Source organism: Triplophysa dalaica, chromosome 2 (genome assembly GCF_015846415.1).
Source record: "Triplophysa dalaica isolate WHDGS20190420 chromosome 2, ASM1584641v1, whole genome shotgun sequence".
NCBI lineage: Eukaryota > Metazoa > Chordata > Actinopteri > Cypriniformes > Nemacheilidae > Triplophysa > Triplophysa dalaica.
Window position 1 is genome coordinate 1,405,979 of NC_079543.1, and position 16,022 is coordinate 1,422,000.

General features: G+C 39.5%; 2 protein-coding genes across 3 annotated transcripts; both read left to right on the forward strand.

The window, feature by feature from the left end:
* Positions 1-1,084: 1,084 nt before the first annotated feature.
* Positions 1,085-9,372, forward strand: slc27a1b (solute carrier family 27 member 1b). 2 transcript variants are annotated; one of them, XM_056768494.1, is made up of 13 exons: positions 1,085-1,153; positions 1,574-1,751; positions 1,830-2,224; positions 2,294-2,455; positions 3,876-3,945; positions 4,038-4,129; positions 5,515-5,624; positions 5,735-5,944; positions 6,353-6,479; positions 7,645-7,782; positions 7,856-8,020; positions 8,106-8,252; positions 8,943-9,372. In XM_056768494.1, the coding sequence occupies exons 2-13, from the start codon at positions 1,579-1,581 to the stop codon at positions 9,098-9,100; spliced, it is 1,947 nt and encodes a 648-aa protein (XP_056624472.1). In that variant the 5' UTR covers positions 1,085-1,153; positions 1,574-1,578; the 3' UTR covers positions 9,101-9,372. The 2 variants fall into 2 exon arrangements, with proteins under 2 accessions (XP_056624472.1, XP_056624465.1); XM_056768487.1 differs by having other exon boundaries at positions 1,117-1,153; positions 1,535-1,751.
* A 127-nt stretch (positions 9,373-9,499) lies between these two features.
* LOC130437291 (gastrula zinc finger protein XlCGF57.1-like) lies at positions 9,500-12,446 on the forward strand. Its single transcript, XM_056768597.1, has 3 exons — positions 9,500-10,317; positions 10,447-10,867; positions 10,971-12,446. The coding sequence occupies exons 1-3, from the start codon at positions 10,159-10,161 to the stop codon at positions 12,233-12,235; spliced, it is 1,845 nt and encodes a 614-aa protein (XP_056624575.1). The 5' UTR covers positions 9,500-10,158; the 3' UTR covers positions 12,236-12,446.
* Positions 12,447-16,022: the final 3,576 nt, after the last annotated feature.

Consider the following 16,022-nt stretch of genomic DNA (forward strand, 5'->3'; position numbering starts at 1 on the left):
ATCTTTTTTCTAACAAATCTTTGTAGACTTAAAAATGTAATCAAATTCTCAGATATTTTAATGTACTTTCATGATCAGCAGCACATCAATTTATTCAAATGTAAAGATGATAGATATCTCACTGACCACCAACCAACACCACTGATCAGAGCATCATTTAAATATCTATTACAAATGTACTTTTAAAGTACATATATGTACAACAGTTGATGTCAAGGGTCACAAGCTCAAGGAAACACTGATCATCATGATGGAAGCTCAGTAGTAAGAGCAATACGTTAACAACGTTAGGTTGAGGGTTCGATCCCAGGGGGTATTAAATACCTATGTTTAAATGTATAGGATAGTAGAACGGAAGTCGCTTTGGATAAAAGTGTCTCCTTAACGCATAAATGTAATTATGTAATGTATTTAAATGTTTATTTAATGTCTGTATTTACATCTGTAAGACGTTTTTATAATTTGCTCATCAGCAATACATCTCAGAGACGTCTGCTGTCAGATGTAATATAGACATCTATACGATTTTTAGAACCAGCGTTAGGAATTCCTTTAAATATAAAAGCAGAATGATTAGCATTACTGTACATACAATATATGACTGTATACCCTATTTGAACTCTAAAATGCTTTTCATTCAATTTAATTCAATTTACAAATGCATACAGTTACTGTCAGTTGCTGGTGAAATTCCAATAAGATTATATATATACGTTTACTCATCTACCCAAAGCCTCCGTTTACGTACATACTATATATGAATTTTGAAACTCGTAAACCAAGAAGGCATGCAAGATTTTCCATTAGTTTTTAACCTCTGACCTAACTATTTGTTAATGTTCACACCAAAAATTATTGTTAGAATTTCGTATTATATGCTTGCCAAGTCATTCAAAGTAAAAAAAAAAAGAAAAGCTGTTCCACAACATTAATTTCATGCAGACTCCTCTTGTTTGGACCTGTGTGCATTTCGTGTAGTTGTGACAGGACACACAACAGCCAGTTCAGACATGCAGCTGATTGACAGATGAGTCCTCCAATCAGAGAGAGAGAGAGAGAGAGAGAGAGAGAGAGAGAGAGAGAGATAGTTCAGTGAAGTGTGTTTGTTTTGTGTACTTGGAAGTTTAAACAGCGGGTACACGGGCAACAACAAGTAAGTACTTTCTAAACTCATTTTGAATCATGTTTAATAGATAGATAGATGATAGATAGATAATAGATAGAAGATGGATAGATGAATAGACTGAAATCAAATTCTGTCCTCATTTATTCACCCTCATGTGTTTTTTAATCAGTGATTTTGAGTCTTTCTTCCTTGTAACAGAAAGATATTTTGAGAAATGTCTCTGTGGTTTTGGTAAACCAATAAGGTTCAGTATTGTTTGATTACCAACATTCTTCAAAATATCTCCATTTGTGTTCTGCAGAAGAAAGAAAGTCATTAATTATGACAAATTCAATTTTTGTGTAGTAAAGAATACACATACCACATTGTTTTATAACATGTGATTATATTTTTCATGATGTCCTTTAGGGATTAACACATCTTCTCATCTGATCTGATTCTCTTCAGTCAGGATGGGGTCCGGTGATGGTGTTCGTGTCCCGGTAGCGCTGCTTTCTGTCGGGTTATTGTGCGTTCTTGGCGTGTCGTGGCTGTGGAGTTTCTTTGCTCTTCTTGGGCTGTATTTATTCTCTGGAGGATGGAGGTTTCTGTATATAGCTGCATGTACCTTGAAGAGAGATCTGTTGTAAGTGTAACACCTCCCTCACACCCTCAACAGGTTTCGTGTTTACATGTTGTTTATGTTTCCAACTCTTTCCTAAAGCGGTCTGTACGTGCTGCTGCGCATGAAATTCTCTTTGAGCCACCATATGCGTGCCCACAGCACCATCCCATCTATATTCGCCCAGCGGGTGGCGCTACACCCGGACAAGCCGGCTCTGGTGGAGGAGTCCACGGGTGAGGTGTGGAGCTTCTCGGAGCTGGACCGGCAGTCTAACGCTGTGGCCTGGTGGGCTCTTGCGCAGGGATGGGCGTCAGGCGATGTGGTGGCCGTCTTCATGGAGAGTCGACCGTTGGTGGTGGCCCTGTGGCTCGGACTGGCCAAAGTGGGCGTGGAGACGGCCTTCATTAATTTCAACCTGCAACGTGATGCGCTGATGCACTGTGTGGGCGTGTCGGGAGCCAAGGGGATGGTGTTTGGGGCGGAGCTTGTGGATGGTGAGAAACTGAATGAAATTTTGTCTTTTAATGCAGGTCTGTTACATCTGAGTCTCTCTCTGACTGTAGCCATGACAGAGGTGAGGGAGTCTCTGAGCCGTCTCTCTCTCTTCTGTTCTGGGACGGTTCCAGCCGGGACATTAAACTCTCTCTCAGCTCAAAGTCTGGACGCTCTACTCGCTGAATGTCCTGACGGTCCGCCCGCTATCACACACAACAAGAGCTTCAACGGTCTGTATGAGTGCGTGTCTGTTTTGAGTTTGTTTGTTTTCAGAGTCCAAAGGGTGTCTGAGACTAGTTGTGTGTGTTTTTGCAGTGTTGGGTAAGTTACTTTGAAAAGTAATGAATTACTAGTTACTTGTTAGATATTCAATGGTGTAATTAGATTACTGTACAAATTACACTCTCCAAAAAGTATTTAATTACTTATTACTAATTACTTTCTATTTCCTACATCAGTCTTGATTAGTTAATTGATTCAATATAGACATGAAACGACACTTAATTCATTCAAATAAAGAATATTAAACCACATAAAGTTGTATTATTAACTGAACAAAGTATTAAAGTTGTGAGAAGGATTTATTTATTAAGTTAACGAGTTAAATCATGTTGAGTTAAGGCATCAATTGTCACTTCATTATCTCATTAATGATGAAATAACAACAATAATCAGTGAAATAAACCAGAAATAATAAGAAGTCACCATAATAGTGTTTAGTGTTTCCTTTAGTGGGCGTCTCACCCTTGATTCATTGTGGAAAGTTTGTTGATAGTTGTAATAGTGTGTTTCTGAAATACATTCAAAACATCTTTCTCTTTCAGGTGGTAATTGCAATAGAGGACTCGATAGTTAAATGTAGATGTGTTTTGTTATTGTATACATTTATGTGAAGGAAAATATTTTTTATTCTTGCAGTATACCACCTGAACAATTCATAGATCAAGAATCAGCTCACGAAACTAAACAGTGGTGACACTCAACAGAAGAAAGATTCATGCGTCTATGCATTGTGGGTAACAGCCTAGAAAAAAACTCCTCCATGACTCCCAGCATGCATTGTTGCATGAAGAGGAGATGCAACTCAACTTTGTCACCATTGTTGAGATTCATAAGCTGATTCTTGATGTCTGGAAGTTTAAACTGTAAAAAGTTTTGAACTTTTAGATTTCTGCTGCTTCCTTCTAAGCTGTCAAAGCAGAGATGTAATCTAGTCTTCATTCCCACCAATTTTGCATACCGAAAATAAATCCTATGGCGTTTGGGTACTTGCTCTATTGCAGATAGAGAGAGAGAGAGAGTGTGGGCGAGAGAGGGTGATTTAGGAGAGATTTTAGTGAGAGAGAGATAGAGCTGTGGGGTTGAAGTGGGGAAAAGGTTACATACCAGTGCACAGGAGGATGAGATAGAAAAATAATGAAAGACTTTGACAAATATAGATTGTGAAAGAAATGATAGAGAGAAAGAGGGCGAGATAGCTCTGGATCATAGAGAAAGTGTGTCGGTGTCATGGGGTGTACAGTCCTTGGTGAATCCACCTCTGACACACTCATCTGTCCTGACTCATGTCTTATTTATTAAGACAAATAAAATAAAGTGACATAGATTCATATAATGTGACACATGTGTGTATGTGTGTGTCGTCCTCAGACAGGTTGTTTTATATCTACACCTCTGGAACGACAGGTTTACCTAAAGCTGCCATAGTGGTTCACAGCAGGTTTGTCTAAACATGTTCCATTCGAGATTAAATTGCTGAAAATAACAAACTTGTCTCTGGATTGTGTTGTTTTTGTGTGTTTGTGTAAGCAGGTACTACCGCATTGTTATGTTTGCGTATTATTCGTTTGGACTGCGGCCTGATGATGTGCTGTACTGCTGCTTACCTCTCTATCACTCTGCAGGTCTGTGTGTGTGTTTGTGTGTACTGTTGTGTATTTGTTGTGTGTGTACTGCTGTGTGTTTCTTTGTACTGTTATGTTTGTCCTGTGTACTGTTGTGTCTATTTTTGTGTATTTTTATGTATGTCATGTATGTTCTGTTTTTGTTTATTCTTTTATTTGTGTGTACCATTGTTGTGTAGGTTGTGGTTGTAAGTGTTGTTGTTGTGTGTGTACTGCTGTGTGTTTCTGTGTATTTTTATGTATGTCGTGTATGTTCTGTTTTTGTTTATTCTTGTATTTGTGTGTACCGTTGTTGTGTAGGTTGTGGTTGTAAGTGTTGTTGTTGTGTGTGTACTGCTGTGTGTTTCTGTGTATTTTTATGTATGTCGTGTATGTTCTGTTTTTGTTTATTCTTGTATTTGTGTGTACCGTTGTTGTGTAGGTTGTGGCTGTAAGTGTTGTTGTTGTGTGTGTACTGCTGTGTACTTTTATGTATGTCGTGTATGTTCTGTTTTTGTTTATTCTTGTATTTGTGTGTACCGTTGTCCTGTAAGTTGTGGCTGTATGTGTTGTTGCTGTATTTATGTTTGTGTGTACTGTATTTATATTTCTGTTGTGCGTTTGCTGTTGTGAGGCCGTGGATATATGTAGTAATGCTGTTGTGCGTGTGTGCTATTGTGTGTGGATGTGATTGTTGTGTATGTGTGCGTTTGTGTGTACGTATGTGTGTGGGTGGGTGGACTCTTGTGTGTTTGCTGTTATATGTACTTTTGTTGTGTGTGTTTGAAGTCCCGGTATGTGTAATGCTGTATGGGTGTGCTTTTGTTTGTACTGTTGTATGTGTGTGTAGTGTTTCTTAGTACTCTTATGTGTGTTGTGTACTGTTGTGTTTATTGTTGTGTTTATTTGTGTGTACTGTTGCCGTAAGGTTGTGGTTATATATTTTTTGTTTTGTGTGTGTACTGTGTTATATTTATGTTGTGTGTTTGACGTTGTGGGGCTGTGGTTGTGTGTGGTAATGCTGTTGTACGTGTGTGTTTGCTATATTTATGTTGTGTGTTTGCCGTTGTGGGGCTTTGTTTGTGTGTGGTCGTGCTGTTGTGTGTGTGCTTATGAGATATTATGCTTGTGGGTGCTATTGGTGAGCTTTGTGTGTGTGTGTGTGTGTGTGCATGTGATTTTGTGTGTGTTGTGTTGTGTTGTGTGGGCTGTGATTACGTGTTAATGTTGTTGTGTGTGTGTGTGTGTCTGTGTAAGCCATTAATGTGTGTGTGTGTACTTATGCCATTAATGTGTGTATACTGTTGTGTTGTGTAATTGTTGTGTGATAATTGTTTGGAGTCATTTTTCAATTATGAATGGTTCAAAAGAATCAACGAGCCAATCGGCTGTGTTGGTTGTGTCAGGTAACATCTTGGGGGTGGGTCAGTGTCTGTTGTTTGGTCTGACGGTGGTGGTCCGCAGGAAGTTTTCTGCCAGCTGTTTCTGGGACGACTGCGTTAGATACAACTGCACGGTGAGGACGTTTGATTGACCAATCAGAAATCTGGCTCTCACAGAAACACTGAAATGATTTATGTGTTCATCTCATGTGAGGATTAAACTGAGCTCTGTGTGTGTTGACAGGTGATTCAGTATATCGGTGAAATCTGTCGATATCTTTTATCTCAGCCGGTTCGTCCATCAGAGTCCCGTCACCAGGTGCGTGTTGCCATGGGCAACGGTCTGCGGCTCAATGTTTGGGAAGCGTTTACTAAACGTTTCAGCATCAAACGCATCGGCGAGTTTTACGGAGCCACGGAGTGCAACTGCGGCCTCGCCAACCTCGACAACAAGGTGAGCTGCTTTGACTAAACTACAGGGAACATCTGGACTGTAGTTCAACTGCTTGAAATTATTAGTGACTTCAAGTTCACTGAATAAATGTACAATCATGAATGAAAGTGAAAAACAATCAACAACATTTCCCTTTATTCAAATATATTACGAAATGTGCTTTTAATGTTGTGTATTTACATTATGTGACTTGCGTTTGGGGTGTAAACTGAATGTAAAATGAGTTTCCGCTTTTTACCAAATAACTTTTTGATCAATAAACACCAAGTTTAGTGTTATCATACACCTCATATTCTGATGCTTTACACCTGTAGGCTCATCAACTGACAATATTTTGCCGCCATACATGTTGTATTTGTGCGAGTGTGGTGTAATGTCAATGGTTGTGTAATTTGTTCTTGTCACCAGGTGGGTGCGTGTGGCTTCAACAGCGTCATTCTGCCCAACGTTTATCCCATCAGACTGCTGAGAGTCAATGAAGACACCATGGACTTAATAAGAGACGCACAAGGACTCTGTGTTCCATGCAAACCTGGTAAAGAAAACACACACACACAAACATACAAAGACAAAACACACACACACACAGGCACACACACACATACAAAATCGTACACACACAATCAAACAAAGACACAACACACAGCACACTCTTATGCACACACACAGGCTCACATACACACACACACAGGCACACACACACACACACACACACACACACACACACACACACACACACATACATATACAAAGACACAACACACTCTTACGCGCGCACACACACACACACACACACACATACAAAACACACACATACAAAATCGTACACAGACACACACACAAACAAACAAAGACACAACACACTCTTACGCACACACACAGGCTCACATACACACAGACACACACACACACACACAGGCACACAAAACGTACACATACACACACAAATACAAATACATGCATACACGCACGAGGAGACACACACATACAGGTTCGCACGGATACACACACGCACACAAATAAATAGATGAAAATATGCACATTAAGATGCATAAACATTCAAAGAAACAACGTACGGAAACACAGACACATGCAAACACACAAAGAAATACACAATGAGATGCACAATAAGATGCATCAACATACAAAGAAACAAAACACAAATACACACACAGAACCTACACACACAGGCCCACATATGCACAAATAAATACACAATAAGATGCACGATGACATGCACAAACATATAAAGCCACAACACACACAGGCACAAGCACACACAAACACACGTATACATAGTAAGTTGCACAATAAGATGCATAAACATAAAAAGACACAACACACACAGACACACACACCCACAAATACACGTTTACATGCAAAAACATACAAAGACACACACACAGGCGCGCACACACACACATACAAATACACAATCAGATGCACAATAAGGTGCAAAAACATACAAAGACACAACACACAGATACACACACACAGTAAATCAATAATATTTATATTTGTAATGTAATAAATTGTTATCATATGTTCACGTTGAGTTGTGTGTACATCATGTACAGTCAGCTGATCATCATCAGAAATAAACCCTGTCAGACAGTATAATGACACATATGAGCTTTGAGACACTAAAAAAAGTGACATGAAGTGAATAGTTGTTTTGTGTCTATGTTCCCTCTCTTTAGGTGAACCGGGGATTATTGTTGGGAGAATCAATCCTGACGATCCGTTACGGCGTTTCGACGGTTACGCTAACCAAGAGGCCACCAGTAAAAAGATCACACATGATGTGTTCAGTGAAGGCGACTCTGCTTACGTGTCAGGTGAGGAATCATTTCACTTCATATCTTGATGATGTTCCACCGGACTGATGGTTCACGTGTGTTTCTGTCTCAGGGGATCTCATGGTGATGGATGAGTTCGGTTACGTGTATTTCCGCGACCGGAGCGGAGACACGTTCCGCTGGCGGGGGGAGAACGTGTCGACCACAGAGGTGGAGGGAGTTCTCAGTTCTCTGTTGAATCAGACGGATGTGGCCGTGTATGGAGTCTCTGTACCCGGTGAGAACATAAGACACCAGAGAACACATGAGTCTTGAGTGATTCACATCAGCTGTAAGTGAAAGTGAAGGTGTTTGTTGATCAGGTGTGGAGGGGAGGGCAGGAATGGCTGCTATAGCTCACACCACAGAGGATTTCCACTGTCAGAGGTTTGTTGGAGATGTGCAGAAGAATCTTCCTTCTTACGCCCGTCCCGTCTTCTTACGGCTTTCACCTGAGGTGGACAAAACAGGTGTGACACTCATATAACACACGGCCTCTTAAAGTCCCTGTGAACCGGAAGTTGTGATCATTTTTACTTCCGTATTTTGACGAATTTCCAAGGGAAATCTTGAATAAGAAAAATAGTAGGCTTGGCTTTCACCTTGTTCTGCGATTTGATGCTTAGAAACAGCTGTTGCATTATGAAATCGATCTGGCAACAGACTGACTGTTGAAGGGGAGGAGTGATCGGAAGCTCCGCCCAAGCCGTCTAACATATGTCATCTAAGATAAAGTTAAATTACAAGATAAAAGTTTTTTTTTTTACTAAAGATCATGTGGGCACACACATTTTAACAAAAGAATGACTCCCATCGATACATTTTTTTACAATAAATGCTGCAATATTTTATGATTTTTTTTATTGCAATTTTTTATTTCACTGGGTCTTTAAAGGGACGCTTCACGAAGAAATTAAAACACTGTCATCATTTATTTATTTATTTACGCTCGTGTGGTTCTGTACGTGGCTTTTCAGTGGAACACAAAAGAAGATATTTTGAGAAATGTTTCAGTGGTTTTGTGTGGAAGTCAATGGGGTTCAGTGTGTATCAACGTTCTTCTAAATATCTTAATTTGTGTTCTGCAGAAAAAGGAAAGTCAAAAAGGCCACATATCATTTTGGGCCGAACCATCTCTTTAACTATTCTCTCACACACAGGCACCTTTAAAATCAAAAAGACTCGCTTGCAGAGGGAAGGATTCGACCCGAGGCAAACAAGCGACCGGATCTTGTTCCTGAACAGTCGCGAGGGGCGTTACGAGGCTCTCACAGAGGAACTATATAATGACATCATGCAAGGAGAAATAGCATTATGAGACAAAACACCAGCGGACATAACAGAGTTATACTGCAACTGAAACTAAGATTTATTCAATATGAACACCTAACATGTTTTTTGGGGGGAAATAGTCACGCACGGTGCTTCATTCAACAGTACAATAAAATATAGTATTTACTATAGTACAGTATGTTATATAGTCATTATATTACAATTACTGCAGTGTACTAAAGTATTCTTTAGTATTATAAAATTGAATATACTGTTGTATATTATGGATAAAAGTATTTAATTAAATTCACAAATAAATGTCTTTGAAAATGCTGAATTATAATGCAGCAAAGTCACACAAACTGTAATTTCTTAGGTGAAAAAGAATTGAATTCTTCAATATTGTAGGTAAAAAATGTGATGTTCCTTTAGACATAGTAACAATATTCAATTGTCATGAAATATATGAAACGATATTGTTGTATTTTGAAAACTATATTTGTTATTTATATATTGCTTTTCACAATTTTTATTGTTGCAAAGTATATATACATGCATCACGTGACAAATAAGTATTTTGCAGAAGACGAAAGATGATATTTCGAAAAATATTGATAACCAAACCACATTGACTTCCATGGTATGAACTTATGAAGACAAAGCAAATGCAACGGAAGACTAATAGATCACATAAACTAAATATATGAAATTAGCAAAGAATAATTAAAGTAAGAAATTAAGAAATTAAATACCACCCAAGATGTGTCTGTACATTTAAATCAGAAACACACACACAGACAACATTTATAGCAACAAAATTATAGTTTCTTCTGTATTGGTTGCTGTTGGCAAAACCATTTCGATTAACTCTAGTAGAACCAGTTAATTTTAGTAATGACCCACGTAAATGAAGTGAATCTAGTGTTGAGTGTGATGTGTCTCCAGTCCAGCAGGAGTCGCTCTGCAGCTCTTCAGTCCGCCGATAAACCCACTAAAGAAAGAAAGAAAGACAAACATCAAGCGCTGCTGCGTGTTTACATCACTTTGATTTTCTCTCTTTAGTGTTTTAAACACAGTGTTGTGTGTCTGTGTGTCTGTGTTGAGATGTTAACGATGACGTCACAGATGTGCTGTAAATCAGTGGGAACTGATCTGTCCATGCTGGATGTTGATGATTTCATCACAGAAATCTGTCAGCTGAAGAAAGAGGTGAAGTTACTGGAGGAAAAGCTGAGGACAAGAGGAGATGAACTCAACACAGAGGTTTGGACACATTCAACATCATTTACCTCAATCACTCACACTGCTTTTAAATGTTTGTATTTTAATAATGTTTTTAATCTCACTGTCATAGTTTATATCTTTATCTCAATATATTTCCTCTCTGAACAGAAGTCCAGACACACACAGGACTCAGAGCTCAGCCTCACTTTACTCTGTTATACTGACACAAACCCCACAGACGCTCAGGACACTGTGTGTGACAGTAATCACACCTTGAATCAGGATGAATCTACTGATCAAACCTCCACAGAGTCTCTGGATTCTGTCTGTAACGCTGGAGAACAGCAGATCCTGAACACCAGACCACTGAACATGTGTTCTGTCAGATTGATGGACTGCAGGAAACTGATGAAGATGAAAACAGAACTCACAGTAAAGGAAGAACAGACTGATGAAGATGAGAATCATGATGATTTTATTAATTCAGTCAAACTGGAAAATGGCTGGAACCTGGAGATGAACAAAGAACCAAATTCGGACAAAGAACAGACTGGTGAAGATGAGAATGATGATGGTTTTATTCCTTTAGGTATGTTTCACCTGTTGTTTTTTTATAATATTACAAAGTCAAGACACTGATGTAGTTTCAGATGTGCTGGAGCTTCTTCTTAACGCTGTTGTGTTTGATTCAGATGAAAGCGGTGATTCATGTGGTGATGGAGAAACGGCCTCTACATCAAAACAGCGACTGACAGCACAAACTCTTTCCTGCATCACCTGTGGAAAGACATTCAGTTCACAGAGACGTTTAGAGACACATGAGAGAAAACACACAGAACAGAAACTCTTCACCTGCAGGAGATGTAAGATCAGCTTTCCTACCTTACAAGAGAAGAAACTACATTCACAAGAGCACAGAGACAAGAAACACTTTCCCTGTCAGCAGTGTGGGAAGAACTTTCTCAGCACTTCTCATCTGAAGATTCACATGATGTCACACACTGGAGAAAAACCTTTCCACTGCAGTGAATGTGGCAAATATTTTAGCAGCAAAGGAAATCTTGTTGCTCATCAGATAATTCACACGGGAGAAAAACCATACGCGTGTCCTCACTGTGACAAGAGATTCAGCTACAGATCCTATATTAAGAAACACATGCGTGTCCACAGTGATGAGAAACCGTATCAGTGCAGTGAATGTGGAAAAACTTTTAGACAGTCATCTGGTCTGAAGTCACATCAAGCAACTCACTCTGAGGAGAAACTCTATCAGTGTTCACACTGTGATAAACGCTTCCATCATAAATCTAATCTGATTACTCATGAGAGATCTCACACTGGAGAGAAACCTTTCCTCTGCGCTCACTGTGGAAAGAGATTTTCAAACCAAAGTTCTTTTATTTTTCATAAAAGAATTCACACTGGACAGAAACCTTATCACTGCAGTGATTGTGGAAAGAGTTTTAATCATCAGAACAATTTTACAAAACATCAGAGAATTCATTCAGGTGAAAGACTTTATAAATGTTCTCAGTGTGACAAGACGTTTGCTCGACCAGATGTTCTGAAAAACCATCAGAGAGTTCACACTGGAGAGAAACCTTATCACTGCTCCATCTGTGGAAAGAGATTTTCTCATCCACATCATTTCAGAGATCATCAGAGAATTCACACTGGAGAAAAACCTTATCACTGCAGTGTTTGTGGGAAGAGTTTTAAGCGTCACAGCAATTTTGTGAATCATCAGAGAATTCATACAGGTGAAAGACTTTATAAATGTTCTCAGTGTGACAAGACGTTTGCTCGACCAGATGTCTTGAGAATCCATGAGAGAGTTCACAGTGGAGAGAAACCTTATCACTGCTCCATCTGCAGTGAGAGATTCACTTATTTAGGAAGTTTTAAGACTCATCAGAAGAAACATGCTGAAGAACAAACTGCACTGGAATCATCATAGTGTCTTTAAACCCTGAGCTCTTAGTGTCAGTCAATATCACATTGAATTTTCATATGAATTGATGATGTCATTCAGTGTTTTACAGCTATGACAAGAAATGTCCAAATGTTTCCTGTGTGTCACTAAATGTGTCCAGATGCTACTATAATGAAAGAATGTATAAAAATATAATTTTGTTTGAATAGGGACATAAACATGACTTTTAAAAATGCACTGTCCCCCGAGAGTCATCAATATAGATATAACTTTCATATTTGTTAGTTGTAGTGGGTTAAATGTTTATTGAATTTATATGAATTTATAACTACATTTTATTACGATTTGCAGTACAGATGGGATTAAAACAAAAATGGTATATGCATGGCATATATTATTAATAACTGAATCGTTATTTTGATATTCTTATATATATGGATGATTATAGCAAAGAAAGATAGAGAAAGTATAGGACGCAGAGGAAAGTGTTGTGATGAACTTCATGATGGAGTTTTTCCATTCACAATAGTCAGAAATATCCATCCATTTTCTTCCGCTTATCCGGGGCCGGGTCGCGGGGTCAGCAGTCTAAGCAGGGATGCCCAGACTTCCCCCTCCCTAGACACTTCCTCCATCTGCTCTACTCTGAGCCCAGCCACCCTGCGGAGAAAGCTCATTTCGGCCGCCTGTATCCGGGATCTTGTCCTTTCGGTCATGACCCACAGCTCATGACCATAGGTGAGAGTAGGAACGTAGATTGACCGGTAAATCGAGAGGTTCGCCTTGCGGCTCAGCTCCTTCTTCACCACGACAGACAGGTACAGCGACAGCATTACTGCAGAAGCTGAACCGATCCGTCTGTCAATCTCCCGTTCCATCCTTCCCTCACTCGTGAACAAGACCCCCAGATACTTGAACTCCTCCACTTGAGGCAGGAACTCTCCACCTACCTGAAGTGAGCAAGCCACCCTTTTCCGACTGAGAACCATGGCCTCAGATTTGGAGGTGCTGATTCTCATCCCAGCCGCTTCACACTCGGCTGCAAACCGTCCCAGTGCATGCTGAAAGTCCTGGTCTGATGGGGCCAGCACGACGACATCATCCGCAACGAGCAGAGATGAAATCGTGTGGTCCCCAAACTAGACGCCCTCCGGTCCCTGGTTGGGCCTAGAAATTCTGTCCATAAAAATTATGAACAGAACCGGCGACAAAGGGCAGCCCTGCCGGAGTCCAACATGCACCGGAAACAAGTCTGACTTACTGCCGGCAATGCGAACCAAGCTCCTACTCCGGTCGTACAGGGACCGGATGGCCCTTAGCAAAGGGTGCCGAATCCCATACTCCCGGAGCACCCTCCACAAGATGCCGCGAGGGACACAGTCGAATGCCTTCTCCAAATCCCTAAAACAAATGTGGATTGCTTGGGCAAACTCCCGTGAACCCTCAGCACCCTGGAGAGGGTATAGAGCTGGTCCAGTGTTCCACGACCGGGACGAAAACCACACCGTTCCTCCTGAATCCGAGGTTCTACCATCGGCCGGATTCTCCTCTCCAGTACCCTGGCATAGACTTTCCCGGGAAAAAGCAGAATTATAATGCTGTTTGAATGTAAAAACTGTGTCACACACAAAATCTTGAATATTAGGCCGAAGTCAAGCGAGGAATAATATTTAAACCAAACTCTTTCAGGTGAGAAACAATTCAATTCTGAAATGTTCTTTGTAAGGGATAATGTACAGGCAGCCGGTTGTTATGGCAGAAATAAACCCTGACAGTGTGATCAGAACCCGACGCTAAGCGGATTATTTGAGTTCATCACTTGTATTCTCCAAAAACTGAAAATAACTTTTATCAGATATACACATTTACTAAAGTCAATTAAAGGTCACACAAATTGACATGAATGAACTTCTGATGTTTATCTGTTCATAAGTTGATCATCGTCTGCTCTTTATATCTTCAGCATCTTCAGCTGTTCTGCTCTTCTCATCCTTGAGATCAGTCAGTTTTTAGTTGTATTAAGTGTTAAGATCTCAATGATGAGAGATGAGATGTTTTATATCAATTCAACAGTGCCATCTTCTGGACATTTATAGACATTCACATTGACAGCCGTTGTATTATGTGACCAGATCTTGGAGAATATAAAAAAGAAATATTAATACTTTTAGTCTGTGCAAATTCAGGTTATCTATATATATATTCTTGAATATTTTAATAAATGGATATTGCTGAAATATGTTTTTTTATAACTGAAATGTTTCTGATTTAGAATGAATGTAAAACTGCTGTTGCTCTGATAGTCTGAGACACGCTGTCAAACACTTTATTCTTTATTTTTTTTACTTAAACACTCTTTATTCTCCTCCTCAAAGTTTCAATCCTGTTTTAAACATCAGACTGATCTCAGGTCAGTGTCTTCTTCCTTTATTAAAGATCAGACTGATCTCAGGTCAGCGTCTTCTTCCTTTATTAAAGATCAGACTGATCTCAGGTCAGCGTCTTCTTCATTTATTAAAGATCAGACTGATCTCAGGTCAGTTTCTTCTTCCTTTATTAAAGATCAGACTGATCTCAGGTCGGTGTCTTCTTCCTTTAATAAAGATCAGACTGATCTCAGGTCAGTGTCTTCTTCATTTATTAAAGATCAGACTGATCTCAGGTCAGTGTCTTCTTCCTTTATTAAAGATCAGACTGATCTCAGGTCAGCGTCTTCTTCCTTTATTAAAGATCAGACTGATCTCAGGTCAGCGTCTTCTTCATTTATTAAAGATCAGACTGATCTCAGGTCAGTTTCTTCTTCCTTTATTAAAGATCAGACTGATCTCAGGTCGGTGTCTTTTTCCTTTAATAAAGATCAGACTGATCTCAGGTCAGTGTCTTCTTCATTTATTAAAGATCAGACTGATCTCAGGTCAGTGTCTTCTTCCTTTATTAAAGATCAGACTGATCTCAGGTCAGCGTCTTCTTCCTTTATTAAAGATCAGACTGATCTCAGGTCAGCGTCTTCTTCATTTATTAAAGATCAGACTGATCTCAGGTCAGTTTCTTCTTCCTTTATTAAAGATCAGACTGATCTCAGGTCGGTGTCTTTTTCCTTTAATAAAGATCAGACTGATCTCAGGTCAGTGTCTTCTTCATTTATTAAAGATCAGACTGATCTCAGGTCAGTGTCTTCTTCCTTTATTAAAGATCAGACTGATCTCAGGTCGGTGTCTTCTTCCTTTAATAAAGATCAGACTGATCTCAGGTCAGTGTCTTCTTCATTTATTAAAGATCAGACTGATCTCAGGTCAGTGTATTCTTCCTTTATGAGGGATCAGACTGATCTCAGGTCAGTGTCTTCTTCCTTTATTAAAGATCAGACTGATCTCAGGTCGGTGTCTTCTTCCTTTAATAAAGATCAGACTGATCTCAGGTCAGTGTCTTCTTCATTTATTAAAGATCAGACTGATCTCAGGTCAGTGTATTCTTCCTTTATGAGGGATCAGACTGATCTCAGGTCAGTGTCTTCTTCCTTTATTAAAGATCAGACTGATCTCAGATCAGCGTCTTCTTCCTTTATCAAAGATCAGACCGATCTCAGGTCAGTGTCTTCTTCCTTTATTAAAGATCAGACTGATCTCAGGTCAGTGTCTTCTTCCTGTATTAAAGATCAGACTGATCTCAGGACAGTGTCTTCTTCCTTTATTAAAGATCAGACTGATCTCAGGTCAGTGTCTTCTTCCTTTATTAAAGATCAGACTGATCTCAGGTCAGCGTCTTCTTCCTTTATTAAAGATCAGACTGATCTCAGGTCAGTGTCTTCTTC